Source organism: Contarinia nasturtii, unplaced genomic scaffold (assembly GCF_009176525.2).
Source record: "Contarinia nasturtii isolate CC-2019 unplaced genomic scaffold, AAFC_CNas_1.1 Cnas_scaffold_695, whole genome shotgun sequence".
Lineage (NCBI taxonomy): Eukaryota > Metazoa > Arthropoda > Insecta > Diptera > Cecidomyiidae > Contarinia > Contarinia nasturtii.
In genome coordinates, this window is record NW_022198046.1 from 9,778,094 (window position 1) to 9,794,851 (window position 16,758).

At 35.4% G+C, this 16,758-nt stretch overlaps 1 protein-coding gene across 2 annotated transcripts in view; it reads right to left on the reverse strand.

Moving 5' to 3' along the window:
• LOC116340561 (Down syndrome cell adhesion molecule homolog) overlaps window positions 1-15,930 on the reverse strand; it is a 187,765-nt gene extending 171,835 nt beyond the window's left edge. For both annotated transcript variants that reach the window (XM_031767114.1, XM_031767116.1), the window contains exon 1: window positions 13,604-15,930. In XM_031767114.1, the coding sequence (XP_031622974.1) occupies window positions 13,604-13,667 (64 nt within the window). In that variant the 5' untranslated portion in view covers window positions 13,668-15,930. The remainder of the gene's footprint in view (window positions 1-13,603) is intronic.
• Between the last annotated feature and the right edge of the window lie 828 nt (window positions 15,931-16,758).

Genomic DNA, 16,758 nt, shown 5'->3' on the forward strand with positions numbered 1-16,758 from the left:
TGCCATACACTTTCCATTTGAAAGCGCATTTGCATATGAAACATAAACTGCCAAATGAAAAGAAAACAAATTTAATTTCTCCGTTTGATAAAATACATTTTGAAAGCGCACAAGTTGTTGAGCAGACAAGTGAAAAATCATTCTGCGTCTCATTTTTTGCGCGCTCGTCTTTATCACATAACAAATATCATCGCAACGAGCAGCACAATTCCCGATAAGATTATATCATTGATATTGGAAATTGCAAAAACTTTGAATAAAAACCGTTTTTAATCATCACATTTCAATGTTTTGAATTTTCATATCATTTTGAACGATTCAGTTTCCGGCATTTTAAATTACTTTATCTTGGGCCATCCGCTTTTTAGCAAACAAACAACAAAACCAAAACCATGAAATTGTAAGCGTACAAGAACGTGCGAGAGGAACCGAACAATGGCGCATTTCATCAAAAGACGATAGATTTTTCTAGTCACTGTGTATAAAGTGTCGTTTTCTATTCATATCACTTGTGTCAGAATTGTGGTACCCAATAGAATTTAAACATGTCGTCATCGTCCGCAATTTGTATCATTCGCCAATTGTCTCGGAGCAAATGGCAAAATGTAGAGCACATTGTTTTTTTTTGTGCTGTCGCTGTTGTTGTTGCCGTCGTCGATGGCGGCAAAAGTTGGAATGATGATGTGATTTCGAGTAATGCAATGTCGAACATAAAACAGGGCCAAAGTATGGCAAGCATGGTGGTGTGCAGAGACAGAGAGAGTGAAGTATCGAAATATTTTCTGTGGTGGATTGATAAAACAACACACAAAGGTCATTATTATACAATAAACGTTTTGGAAGGAAATCCCTTGGACATATTGTTTGTATACGATTGAAAATACAAGCAGCATAATAGAAACATCAGCCATCGTCGGTATCGTCGTCGTCTTTTTGAAATTGTAGCAGAACGAACGGGCTGTGTTGCTGGAGTTTGAGTCAATTGTTTTGGAGGGCGATGAGCACATTCGTTCGATTCAGAAAATTCAAAAGATTCAGTTTATTTTCTATATGTTTGGTATTCGATTTGTGGGCAACCGAACGCAGCAGCCGCGCACACTTCAAACATATAAACGGACAATTATTGTGTTATTTATCAAGCATTTAGTTTGAGCAATTAAGTATCGGTTTTATTTTCTGTTCGAAAAATCGGTAGTAGTTTTTTGTTGTTGTGTTGTTATTTCTTTCAAGCGCCCTGTTTTATTTACTTTCTGTCCATTGAATAGCACGTTGAGTCTCTGTGGAGGGAAAAATCGCATAGCAATTGAACGGAATTGAATGGGCTGAGAGAATTGCGTTTTCAAGCCTGAATTCCCATCGTTCAATAAATGCTTGTGTGCTTTCATTCAAAAAGAAATTTCCGTTCTACACTATAAAATATTCGAATGCCTATATTTGGTGTTCGGCTTTTTTTTCTTCCATTTTTTGTGGTTACAACACAATTGAAGTGCTGGACTATACGCGAGAACCCATTTGACGAGTGAGATGTTTTTCCTTTTTTTTTTTTTTGAAATATGCCAATCGCGCGATTTTATGAGTGCGAGTCAGTTTTTATTCTATTCAACTTCAATTGGTATCGTGCATCATATGTGTGGGGTGTGAAGAAAAAAATTTAAATGGCTTTGTTTTCGGAAATCAGAGGCATTTTGGATGTTTTTTTTTTATAACGCGCTTGATGTACGACGTGATCCTTTCCACTTTCCCCTTTATGCGACAATGTGTACAGCTACAACTTACTTCAGTTAGAAATGTTTATTTGGATGATATTTGGTTTTATTTTTTCGTCTTCGTCGTTACTTACAAACGCAATGTGTATATGGTGGATTTTATGGTAATACATCAAACAATTTTCGCGTCAACGTTCCTTTTCTGACGACATTGACGTGCTCCATTTCGCGATAGAAGTATACAACATGGTTTGCATTTTTGATGTATGCTTCTCATTTATGTTTGTGATTTGTCGTGAACGACAGAGTGAGAGAGTCGTTTTACTATAACTACAACGACTGTTGCTACAGAATTTGCTCGCATATCATGAAATGTGAAAAAGAAAAGGTGTTTTATTGTTAGCATTTATACACATGTTCGTCGTATTTATTCACGAAACGTTTGGCAATTCTTCATTTTTGTGTACGTTTTTTTATTTTCATCATTCGTTGGCTGTGTATTTCGATTAGAAGGGTGAATAACGTAGAAAATAAAAAGGATGCAAAGAAATAAATCAAAAATGTATAGAGTGCACGCATCCAATTGAACTACTCTCTCCCCAAAATAGACATACTTCGCGCACACACACATGTACAAAGTTTCGCTTTCGCTTTTCACAGCATTGGCAATAGAAGCACGATTCATTCGAAATAAGCTCAATATTAACAATAACGAAAATAAACGTTAGCAAAAGTGTATATATGAAGTAGTGTGTGTGTGTGTTTTTATAATTCTCGACTAGCGATATCCGTTGTGGCACGTCGCTATTTTTATGTCTTCAGTACAAAAACAAGATTTCAACCCTTAAACAATAGCACAGCGCACACGAAATAGCGGGCTCTTTGAATGAAGAAACAAAAAAAAATTATTATATGTTTTAGTGTTTGTGCTATCATCGAATTTACGATGGCCACCGTTGCCACTTCTTGCAATGCTTGATGGCAGGTTATGTTGGTTCGCATTGCATACAGTGTATCTTATGGTAGAAAGAAAGTGAATACAATTCTAAGCATGATTATGTTGAGGTACAATTTAAGTGTTGCTACAACATTTTCTGTTGTGTAAGTACTTCGTGCATTAGAGGGAAGAGAGAAAGAAAGAGAAATGTGTACATAGAACATGTGTAACGAGGTTATACAATATTTGGAATGTTTATTAGATCTATTTTCGCTGCTTTTGCTCTCGCTACGTGTACGATATTGAGTAAAAACAGCCATTTCGCCTACGTTCTGTTTCACGTTTTGTTTTTCTCATTGTTCTGGCAATTTTGTGGCCAATGCTTTTCTCCGTTTTGCTTGAACTTCCTTGAATTAGATGCGATTTCGCTGACTTACATTTTACTCATTTTCATTTTGTTTTCCGTTTTATTCCGGCTCTTTCTCTTTCATTCACTTACTTTTCATGTAAACACAATAACACATTACCTCTCTCTCTTTCTCTTTATGCGGCCGTTATTTTTCCGGGAGCCGCACAAAACCATCAACTTTCAAATAAATGTACACCGAAAACAATTCAAATGGTGTACACTGCACACAGTTACAAGAACCATCCCGAGGAAACAATTTTGCGTTAGAACCTTTAGCGATTTCAGTGTTTCTTCCATTTTTTCTCTTCTCTTGCTCTATTTTGAAACATGTTTTCATACTATGCCTCTTCTGCCTACAAATTTCAATCTTCATGATGTATGAGTGCTTTGTTTAGTTTACTTTTTGGTTTGCATGGCATTTTCCTGTGTCTTATTACACTAGTGCGATGTTGTATGTGATTGTTGCTCCGGTGTGTAGTCAATTTTCCACAGTGAATGTAAACGACGGCAACGGCATCCAACAACATAAAATCCATTGTGCAAAAATGAACGCGCGCTCGCCACCCCGCCACTCTCCTTGACGCTGGTGTCAAAGGCGAAGAGCAAAGGCGAAAATAAAGATCAAAATCAACACACAATAACAAAACAGCAACAACCGTATTACATACCGAACCGAGAAACGTACAAACTGTTAACAAAAGTGTAATAAAATTTATTACTGCATGTCTTTCACTTGCTAGCTAACTTTCATTCCTCATTTCTCTTGTTCGGTACCTCTTCATCTCTCTATCTCTGTATCACTGTGGCCGTGTGCATTGTGATTGTGTTGCTAAATGGTACAGCTCATTCTTTTGCTCTCTCACAAACGCACAGCCTCACAAACGACAAATGTAACAAAAAATTATGAAGGAAAAAGCAATCTCATATGATAGATACTTATTTTGCGTGTTGTCAGATCACATTCGCGTCGTTCTTTGTGTTATTATGTGGAATATGGGCAAAATAATATATATATTGTATGTATTAGTCCCTGTGTGTGCTACTCTGATATTCTATTTGCCTGCATACCGCACACACATATGTCATGATGAGCAGCAACTGAAACACTTGGCCCAGTCTTCACATCCGAATGCGCGTTGCTGTTCTTTGTGTTTGTGTTTTTTTCACTTTATTCTCGGGGTTTTTTTTTCTCGGGTTTTTTCCCTCATCATATGAGGCATATTTTTTCTCTTCTGATTTTGTTTTAAGACACATTAAGCATATGCATGTTTTGAAAAGAGAAAAAAAGAATTGGAAAATTACATTGAATATGAGCAACGAACGCATTGCTACATATGTTGGCATGCTTTGTTTATTTATTCACATTCGTATGTATGTGTGTATGTGGGTGTTTTTTCTTCTTCATCCGATGCTTTTCACTCATTACATCAAGATGAAAAAGGAAGTGAACAGTTGAACATAAAATGGTTTCCAAACAAACGAACGAATGAACGAATATTTTTAATGAAGCATCAATATGAACTGATGTTTGAAAAAAGTTTTTTCTTTCTTTCTCAAGTAAATGGAAACGAATATAAAAATTAATTGTCGATATGCTTCAGAGAGAAATAAAGAAATTCAACCATTGAGTACGTTTCAATGTTCGTTTGATGCTAAATATGGAATATATCGTTTTCATTTCTTTTTTTTTTTTTCTGTGATTCGGTGATGGTAAAAGGAGTTCCGTTCCTGCATTTTAATAAGATTCAAATGTCTAATGGAATGTGCAAGTTACATGCATTTAAAATATGATCTTCTATCATATGTACGACGTTCAATAACGACGATAAAAGAGTAAAATATTTTGACTCAATATTTTTGTAATAAATCATATCGACCGAAGCATGAGAGCGAATGAACTATTGATATGGATTTCATTTTACGTTTTCATTCAGTTTCAACCATTTTTGAGCGGCCGCACCATTCAATTTCAAATGTCTCAAAATAAACGGTTGCAAAAGAAAGCAGTAACGATGACGACTCACGAGATGCATTTTGAAAACACTAGAAATATTTTCAAGTGTTTTCTGTGATTGCTTTGCTTATGCATGGCTTCGTTTGTGCTAAATGTTGCGTAACTCGTCAACTGCACACGTAATAAATCCCTTACATGGCTTCACTCTTTGCTGCCATTACTCATAAATATATAGCATTTGATTCGTCAATATATTGGTGTTCTTTCGGTGGCAGGAGAACGGAAAATGGTAAAAGAAAAATAGAAAACGGAATCTGTTCAAAAATCATATTTCCACACGAATTGAATTTGGAACGTTTTTGACGCATACGGACTCAATAAATGCCAACAGAATTGGTGACATTTTTACGTTGTGCATCTAATCGGATCATTGTAGCAAATGGCATTTGATAAATTCATATCGTTAAATTGTTTGTTTGTCATATATTGTTGTTTTTAAAATTGTATTATCTCTCGTTTGTAAAAGCATGTCACAATATTTTCGAATGGAAAATGCACAGACATTTCAAATTGGTTACATTGCTGGAAAATTACATCAGATATGACATGCATGTGGATGTTTTGTTTTTGTGTATCAAATGGCTTAGATGAAGAGTGGGAGTGAAAAGAACCTTTTACCGTTTAATGTGGTTCAAAATTTGTTTAGTTAGAGTAGCTTATGTCATATTCGCTTTTGCATACATCGACAATAATACAATGGAAAAAAAAGAAACAGTAATACGTGTAAATGTGTCTTTTTTCCGGCGATGATTTTTCAGTTTCCGTCCTCGCGCGCACACGTTCGCTCGCTCACTTTTGTTTCATTTAACCTAAAACAAATAGAACTATCACCAAAGGAACTATTCAAGTCAAAACAAAACACAGCAGAGGAGAACCAGAAAAAAAACTAGCGACAACCATTCAACTCGTTCAATTCGTTTAACTAAAATAATGAAATTAAAAATTGAAGGGAAAATATAAGGAACGAAAGTATGAAGAGAGTGGAATTTTTGCACAAAACAAAATACAATGGTGCTGCGCTAACGATGAACAAGACAAACAAAAGCATCGAAACTCACTCAGAGGCACAGTAAGCACGAAAATGAAAATGTTTTAAATGGAAAGTTATTCTCAAAGCAAAATTACTATCCAGTTACATGCATATCTCTAGCTGTTTTGAGTGTATTATTGTACACCGAGACCGGGTTATTTGGTGTTTTTCTCCTGTGCTCTTCAGCGCTTCCTGTGTTTATGTGTATGCAAGAGTATGTGTGTGTGCTGTACAACTATATCCAACTGCAAATCACGGCATTTAATTTCTATGGCTTTTCATTAAATCTTTGTCAATGTAAACTTTACTCCATAAACATAAATAGTGTGCTTTTTGCAAATGCATGTGAAATGATTGCAATGTGAAATGAGCGCGCGAACAAACGAGCGCTTAAGTCTTTGCTGTTCTCTTAATGGGGGCTCTCTGCGAAAACATCAAGCAGAAAATCTTCTACATTTAAAGTACGCACAGAAAGAGAGAGGCAAACAGATAATGGATTTCGACATTTCATTTCGACTTAAGAAGAAATAAAAAAAAATATGAAAAGCATTGATGACAAACAATGAGACATTTTCGGAAATCATTGATTTTCCATTATTATTTATTTTTGTCGGGGTTGGGGTTTTGAGTACATATATTTTGTGTTGATTTTCGTTGATTCTGTCAAATCGTCGCACTCACTCTTCAATTTAATACATTATATTCTTTGAATGATGGTATCGCATTGCCGTTACACAAATGATAATAATCACAATAGCGCTGAAGAATACAGTTATAGAAACTCTTTCCACTCATTTCTTCGCTTTGTTTTTCTCTTGAAGTAGTCTTTTGTTTTAGTTTTGTTGAGTCGTTATTTCTTTATTCCGTATTGTCAGTGCAATGACAGTTGCCGTTGGATGTGAAAATCTACAGAAGATGTTTTGTGCAATTTCTTATATTGAAATATAGCATTTTCCAATTAGGCAACTGGGTAGCTCGCAAAAAAAAATTGCTCAGATTTCATCATATATATTTTGAAGTGCATCAAAAATAGTGTTGTAAGAGTTAAGATGTTCATTCAAAACTGAAAATATCCACTTTTCCGTTGAAAATAGGAAAAATGTCTTATTTTTTGAAATATTTCGACAAGCATTCAAGGTGGATGAAAAAGACAAAAATATCATTCGCCTTTTTGCAACTTTCTCTGTTGTTTGAATTCCGCCTGAAAAGTCGCTTTGTGCACTTTAAAACCAGTTCCAGGCGCTATAAAAACGACAGCAATAGCAGAACAAAATAGCATCGCCGTTTTTTTTCCTTTTACCGTCGACCGAATGTCGGAGAAAATTCATGTGCAAGCATGGTGTAATGCTGCAAATCCAGATTCAGTTGTACCAAGTGCAACACCAGATTACATTCTATGGCATTTGTTATTTGCTTCGTTTGATAATTTGCATTTGATAAATTCTGTATTGTCTTTATAATTTCTAGAGTTTTCTTGAAGCTGTTATTGTTGTTGTTGCCGTTTTACTGCTGGCGACTGCAATATTTACGCTGTGCTCACAAACCGAGAAAGATACAGGCAACAAACAAGGATTTTCGCATTTTGTATGGGATTTGATTCTAACATGCTTAGATTTTCGTTGGCATTTTCTGCAAAAGCCATGCTTGTCGTTCTATTTTATGTTACATATGTATGTCAATGCAATTGTGTGTGTATGTTTTGCGTAGAAGAAAACTTCGCTAATAAATCTAAGACACGCTTCTAATCGATGATAACACCGAAGAAAACGCCGATAAAATCAACAATATGCCGTCATTTATTCAACATCACACTCGAAATTCTTGTCAAACAAACGAACGAAGATAGATGCGAAGCAAATGAAATTAAAAAAAAACGAGTAACAACAACAATTTCGAGCGCATGATCGTGTAGAACAATAGACTAAACGTCAACAACAGTAGCGGCAACACCTACCAACAGCAGTACATTTTTAGAGCGAGGAAAAAAAAACAAAGAGAGAGAGGGAATAATGTCAAAAACTTTTTCATTAAAAAGACGCAAGATGAAGAAGCAAGCACTTGGTATGCGTAGTCAGCAAGCGAGATGGAAAGAATGACATCGGGCCACGATAAGAACTTTTCATAATTCAAACGCATTATAACTTCATTGAAAATTCATGGTCTGGCACTAGAGACTAACCATTAACACGAAGCATTCTTAAGCAGAAGAAATAACATACGCAGACATACATAGACTTTAAAGCCAATGGCAAATGTAATTGTGTATGCTCGCGAGTGGCGGTAGAAATACCAACCATCGACTTTCATCGGCTGACTTTTATAAAACGACGCATATAAACATACATACATACAATGAATGCCATTCGCATTTTTAACGGGCAAAAGAATCTAAAGATCATAGCTGAATTACATAGAGTGAATCGTGAAGTGAATTCAAAAACAAAGAAAAAAAAAATCGAATGTCACTTTGATGGGAATCGGCGCGAGAGCCGAACGTCAAAATAAAAAGAGAAAGAGAAAAAAAATGAATTTTATGCGACAATATCCGAAGTTTTGATGAAACTCCATAAAATATCAATTGAGCGACGTCAATTTACTGGCCAAACGGTGAATTTGACTAGAATGAAAAATGATTCAAGAACATACAGCGAAAAAGAATGAATGAATGAAGCAATACTACCGAGAAATTGATTTTTTATTTGAAAAAAAAAAAATGTCAATGTCCAAAATCTGTATTCTGCTGGCGTTTCATCGTTAATTCTCTCGTCAGACAATTGAATCAAAATGAGAAGTGTACTCGCATACACACATTCTACCATCATCATCATCATCGACCCGAGCATTAAAAAGTGAAAATAAAAGAAAACGGGTGACCACTAAATATTCAATGCTCGGTTCCTTTACATGTACATTATCATAATTGAAATCGAAATGCATTCGAGACACTGTTCAGTGAGAAGGGGTTTATATACATTGCTGAAGATATATACATTCAATTTTGTCGGTTGAATAAATTAAAAGTCGTCAATTGTGCTTCACAATGAACGATTATTACGAACGAATAATAAATGAATATATGTCTGTATTTCAAAGAAATGGAAATTGTTTGACGAATGCCAAGACATCAGTGTACTTGTACATGCAATTTCTCTCTATCTCTGTAATTGAAAGCAATTTATTGATTTTAACCATAAGTCATAATCAAAATGGTTTGCAATTTCATTTACAAACCGCATAAATTGCTCTTTCTCCAGCCGCCAATTGTATCAACTCCGTATGAGATGATAGGCATTAACACTTGAGTTAATTCAATTGTCGCCGTCACATATGAAATATTGATGGTAATAAAAAAAAATTACAAGCGAGACATAGACTTCTTGTGAGTACTGTCGAGTGTCTGTGACTGCCGCAACTAAAAACGTTTATAAGATTAAATGTCTCAGTGGAAAATGAGTGCATGGGATTTTGTGGCACAATTTTTTTTTCACAACACTGAAAGCGAACGAGCGAGAAATCCATTTAACCCACAGACGATATAATAACCTACGAAAATCAAATATAAAGTACACACACACAATTTTCAGTTAGAAATTGGTTTATTTCGACATTTACCATGTCGATTTCGATGAGTTTGACGGTACGACAGTTTCCGTCTCTTTTTCTTTTTCTCATTCGCTCAAGATGGATCTGAAAAAATTTCGTATTCCGAAAACATATCGCATTCACAGCGTAATCAGTCAACACCAACCATTACGTTTGCACATGCAGAGAGCGAACATAACGAACGCACACTTACAAAAATGGCAACGAATCAGATGCAAATGTGAAGAGTCAACATTTTTTTCCGAAAGTGGTGTGCTTATGTCTCTCGCGCGAGCACGACATCGTCATTTGAATACCATTCAATTCGTATGTGGTGTGTGTGGCCATTATCGGTTTTGTTGTTGTGACATGAGAGCATGATTTAAAGACAAAATGTACTAGAAAAGTGAAGAAGAAACGGGTGACACGCAAAATATCAGAGGGACATATCGTTGGGAAAGGTCGTTAAAAATGTGGATGCAGTAATCTAGCAATGCCTATTCATTGGGATATACATCATTAAATAACATATTAGAGCCTCTTTGGCATAGCCTTAATGTAAACCGATACACACAGAGTGTAAACGAAAAATGAAGAAATTTCGTGGTAGAAGAGAGGCTTTGTGTTTGCCAAACATAGCCATGCAGTGATAGAAAGCCATCGATACATCAGCAGCTCGACAATTCACTCGACATGCATACGAAAATCATTTAGCGTTGAGGCCCTGTTATTTTCACACTAAGCACACAGCGAACCAACCGAATCTAGGCAAAATGCACGTATGCACATATTAGAAACCATCATTGCAGACATTTGGTTTTGGTTGAAGGCAATGGCACAACAAAAATCTATAACATATCATTCCGGCAGCATACCCGCACCACCATGCCATGCATCAAAACATAGAGAATGACAGAGAAAGAGAGAGATGCTTTTGAAATTCACATCTCGGGCTTGAAAATTGTGTCGCTCTCTCTCTCTATCTCCCGATTCCTTCGTATACGGACTGCATGTTTGTGTATGTGTTATGCGATGCACATTAGCAATGTTGCTGTTCACTGCTCGTTATTGTTACTCACTGTTCAAAATTCTTGTTGTGCCTTGCCTCAAAACACATCAAATCACATTTTCGAACACTCAGCGAAGGGAATACAACAATTTTTTTTCATCTCGTTTTGTCTCTCTACACCCAATTCGGTATCTTTGACTCAGTGGTGCTGCGATTGCTTTTGTTGTTGCTGTATATTTTTTTGCTACCTCTATTTTGGTACTGTTCGCCTTTCATATATTTATAAATGTGAATGTGTTTGACGGCAGGTGTGAATTCCAAAAGAAAATAACGCAACACATACATGAGCAAACAAAACGAGCGTTCAGACAAAGACGCACAATGCAACTATGCATTTGAGTTTGGCCTCTTCACGTGCACTTAAATATTCGATACATCAGCAATGGCATCGACATCATCTTAATGCCATTCGCATCTCATCATTTGCTCAGTGTTCGTTCGTACAAACATTGCATGCCTGAGCTCTGTGCCTCTCTCTATCTGTTTCTGTTTCTCTCTTTCTTCAACATTTCGATGCCCGATCAACGGCATCAATAGCAGAAGCAGCAGCTCAGCGCATCACACGAATATACGTGCGAAAGAGAATAAAGCAACACAGAATGCAATAAAGAGCCACCGAGAAAAGGAAGAATACACACAACACCGAAGCAGAGTGAACACAGAAACAAAAAATGAACGAACCAACTACAAAAATAAATAAATAAATTGTGTACGGCGTACACAAAATATACGATCTATGCATACAAAGCGTATTCGGCTCGAACTGCATGTGTGAAATAAGTACAAATACCCATACTCTTTCGTTCTCATTCTCACACTCTCTAAAATTCTATTTGTGAGTGTGTGTATGTGTGTGTCTGTCGTTTGGTTTGAGCGCTCTTGCTTACTCTTGCATTCGAAACACAGCTGAAGATTTGTTCTTTGTCAGCATGTGAATCGTGTTTATATGAGTTTATATATGTTATGTGTGTGTGTGTGTGTGTGCGCTTGGGCGAGTAAACGTCGATTGAATCTCATCTGAATCAAGCAATTCATGTGGAAAAACGCAAGGACAGCATATATTTTAATGCTACTACTCTTTCTCACTCTAACATCGATGGATAAGGAGAACACGCCATTGATTCTCAACATGAATACACTCGACGAAGTGCCACAGTATGATCAGTATATTCAATTCAATGTTTATTTATAAATAATTTATGGATGCAAAAAGAATGCGAGATACAATTTTGCCATTTGTGAATGCTTCTGCTCTCTCACTCTGTGTGTGTTATCTGCACTGAAGTTCTTTTGCACACAAAATTTCTTCTTCATCATCATCGTTGTTGCTTCGAGGTTTTTATTCTCTATCAATTCGCTGGTTGTTTTGTAACGCATTAAAACATCGAGAGATTTGTGTTGGTGGTTCAACTGCTGCAATTTTCACATCGAATCGTTCTCATTTTATATCTTTCTGCTTCTTTTTTTTTTCTCCATTGAATATCTCACAACAAATCCCATCATCAAAACACATTCAATTTTAAAACGAACGACTCAATATTACGTTCATTCGTTCACTTCTTCTTTTTTTTCGCTCCGAAAAAGTGTAATTGACAGTTCAAATGATAAATTTTATCCGCTAAAATAAGCGCACACACACATACACAGAGAAAAAGAAAGGTAGATAAAAAAACTGAAATTGTCCAATGAATTATTTATTGAAATTTTATGGCGAAAATTTGCAATGAATCAAAGTGATGACGGTCCAAAATGCATTGCAAAATGGTTTACGTGCATTGAGATAACGAATGATGTTGCAATTTTACCTGTCACTGTGATAATTTCCAAATCAAATACTTTTCAACTGCAATAGCGAGCAATAGCGATAAAATGCCATTTTATTTATACTCTTCAATAGTGGAAAATCCAATCAATTCGATCAACAAACACAATTATCGAATGTCATTAGTAAATGCATGCAAATATTTTTCGCAAATTCAACCAGCGACAAAGCGAAAGAGAGCGAATTGAAAAAGACAAAGAATAGAATGAATATCCAAACAGTTTGCTCATTTCAAAATGCAATGACAAATTGAAAATGAATCGAATGATGAGTGTGTGCGTGTGTGTTTCGGTGGTGTTTTGTATTTAGATTGATGCTGTATTCGATGACGTTGCTTATTTAACCTTCTCAATTCAATTGAATTACGCACTCACAAAGCCCGTGTTGCGGAGCCGATGTCGATTTTGTCAAAGCATATAATAATTTCAATTGATGTGTACGTATGTGTGTGTGTTCGTCTTTTGAAGCCAGCTCATTATTCAATACAGTATTTCATTAACTTTGTGCTGTTGCTATTGAATGTTCAATGGTTTTATGTATAAAATCAACATTTAATTACATTTTTAGTCTATTAAAATTGATCAAAAGCAAGTCTTTTCGACACATAGACAAAGGTACACAGGCACACAGATCAAATCCAAGGTGTATCTCTTACATCGAATGCGAATAACACATGCTCCCAATGGGAACACCTATTTATTTATTCACGGCTGGAAATTGTTGTATAGACATTATTTCTTCTTTTTAACAAAATTGTTCGAACAAAAGCCTCTTTTTCTTACAAAGAAGTTCAAAGGTGTTGTTTGAAATTTACAGAGAAAATAACAAAGTGTCTTTTCTTTCTTTGGCAGAAAAATAGAAAGACAAAAGGCCAATTCATTGACGAAAAAAAAAACGAGGGAAAAAACAAAACATAAATAAATTGACGAAAGAAAGGAAAATTAGTTCGACAAATATCACAATGAATTGCTGTTTAAAAACAGAACAAAGTGAGCGAAATAAAAATAGCGAAACTATTGCGAAATTGCACTTACCTGATACAAAAATTAGCCAAAAATATGTTGTGTAATCCATTTTGCTATCGATTCGTATATCCATAATGACGAATTTATGGGTTGTTTGTCTCGTTGTTGTTTCGGTGGATTTTTTTTTATTCGAATGTGTGTTGGTTTAAGTTTTTTTTTTAATTTAAAGAAATGTCTGTCGATACATGCGGTTATACGATTGTTTCATTAGTCTGTTTATTGATTTAAAATTGACTGAATGTGTGAAATGTTAATTAATTGATTTTCACTTTGTAAAAAATCAATTTTCTTCTTAATCCAGCGTATTTATAGCGCCTACGCTTACTTTTTCGGTAAACACAGTGAAGCGTGTGTGTATTTTTTAATTTGCTTTTTTTTTAAATACTCTTCATGCACATAATGTCAATCTGTTTGACAATTTTCAATAGATTTTGTGAGTTTATTTATTTGTCAATGATTACAAAATTGCGATAATATAGTCCATTTAACTTCCGTTTTTATTACAAATCAATTCTGGGTATTGATCATTCTGTTTTTGGATATATATATTTTTTGTGTGCTCACTTGTTGTTGATAGATTTGATTCACAGCTTTTTATTTACCGGATGATGAATTTAATTTCTTTGCACAATCACAAAATATTTATATTTCGAAAAAATGAAACAATAAGAACTCATACAAATGGAAAAACTAACACAAAAATTTCAAATGTATAAACATCAAACACAAAATCTGATTCACTGCGAATTGCAATCGTACAATAAAACTAATTCATAAAGCGTCGTTTCCCGTCGTAAAATCGGTTCGCTCTCTCTCACTTTTGCGTTTCGATTGTATTGGGTGTTGAAGAGAAATAGCTATAGCGAACGGCGGCTGTGTTTGTTTCTTTTTTTTGTCACTCTCGCATACACTCTTGTCAGATCATTGTCGAGTGAAAAAAATGCATTTCATTTGCAAACACTCACTTTCAAATCGTATGCACAAAAGACTTGATTATCAGTTTTACGATACACAAGCAAATTGTTTGATTTATGAGCAAGCACGATATGTTGACGATTTTTTCTTCTTAATTTACACGTTTTTTTTCTGTGTGTGTGTGTCTCAAGATGAATCTGTACGCTTTGCTCGTCTCTTGGGCAATCTTAAGTGTGTCACTGTTTGTGTTGTTTATTGAAATAAGAGAAACAGTCGACGTTGGAGAAGACGACAGTTATTTGCGCGTATCACAATTTAATTCCGTCACCTTTTTCTCTTGCTGTGTGTGTGCTTTTTCTTGTTTTTAACGCGATTTATGGAATTTTGTGAATCATACACTATATTTTTTTTCCGCACGAAAGAATAGAGTTTTGCGCAGTTATTGTGTAATTGATGTATCAATTTGATTTCCTCGTGGAAATGATTGTAGTTGGAGGAATAAAAATTGGATGTATCAGTATATGCCGTTAAAAATTGGCTTTGTTTAGTTTGTTTGCTGTTCGCACAACAAAAAATTATTTCCACTTGGTTAAATAGTTAGATTATAAGATACTTTTCGGTATTTCTCTGTATTTCATTCGTTCGCGTGCACGTCATCCACACAAAAATACACATTCAATCGTTTTCTATTGTTTACACAATATTTCTTCGTTTTATTCTTCGATGAGCATGAGCGTTTTGTGCGATTTATATTAGATTTTGCAATCGCCGATAAACGGTTCAATTTTTGAATACAATTTTCTTTGATTCAATACAATTTTACTCAATTTTGACATACAAAATATTATACACTTTGTTTTCAATTTTGCTTGCTTTTTTTAAATCATATTTAAACAAATTTCTGTTTAAACACTCATATTTCTTTTATTTTACGTTTGCTCTTTCGATTTAGCGGTTCATTTGGTTTCCCGTTGACTCAGCTTTAAACTTGATTTGTTACCATTGGATCTACGGTGTCACATATACACACACGTTTTTATTTTATATATTTGTGAAAATTTAAATTTGTTGCTTTACCACATTAAGCACAGACACACTGCTTTTAAATAGTTTTGTTCGAATCACAATAAATGTGATCGAATATTGATGATGTTTTTAAAAAAAAAATCACATTCGATCGATGCTATTGATGAACGATGATGATTTTTTTCTCTGATGAAACAAAAAAACAAAACTCAAATACAAAACCCACTTGAGTTTTGTATGGTTAACCGACGTGTTGTCGATGTTGTAGCTGGATTTAGTTGGTTGTTGTTAAAATACGCGCTACCTTTCACAGTATATTCAGTCAAGTAGGTAAAAATTGTGTGTTTATTTCGTTTAACCGAACCGCATGGTTGATGTGTACCACTCAATTCGAAGTCAACAGACGTACTAAAGAAGAACGGAACAAAACAAACGGCCGTAACTCACACCGACCGATTTTTGCTGTTGGTTACTCTCCACAAATCCAATCCGCTTCGTATTCGTTCTCTCTTTCATTGTTGCGCCGTATCGTCGTTGCGTACGCTATCCACACACGGTGTGCAGATGTTGTACATGTTTTACATGTTAGATGCGTTGCATTCGGTGTGTCGGTATTTTTTTTGGCTGCGATTTCAGTTCCACATGTGATGAACGCTTACGATACACAAAGAGAGAGAGAACGAAACGCGCGCCAACATTTCCGAACGATTTGTATATGGTAAACGAACGTTAAAAATCTCAGCCGTTGAGCGAGAGAGTAGAAATTTCAAATTCGAGAGAGAATAACATTTCGATGGAAATGTGGCAACAGTGAATCGATGCCGCATGGTATTTATCCAAACGCATGGTATATGATACGCGCGTTAACACGGTAAAACATTTCAAATCGGTACATAAAAACTCGTTTCAATGCATTTGCAACGGTCTTAAGAAAATGAATAAGATTTACCGTGCACTTTGTTGTTGTTGTTGCTGCTGCTGCTGCTGCTGCACTCAATTTTGCCTTGCATATGGATATACACACAATTCGGTCGTTTAATGCGATATATAAAGCGGCCAAAGACGTTAATGGCATGATACATTTTGAAAGAATTGCCGTGCTTGCTGCATACGAATGATTGAATGCATATATTCCATCCGAATCGCGGCGTTTTCAAATCTCTTTCGATGTTGAAGCGATTTTCGTTGCCTTGTGGTTTTTTGTACTATATATCTTGCCGTAT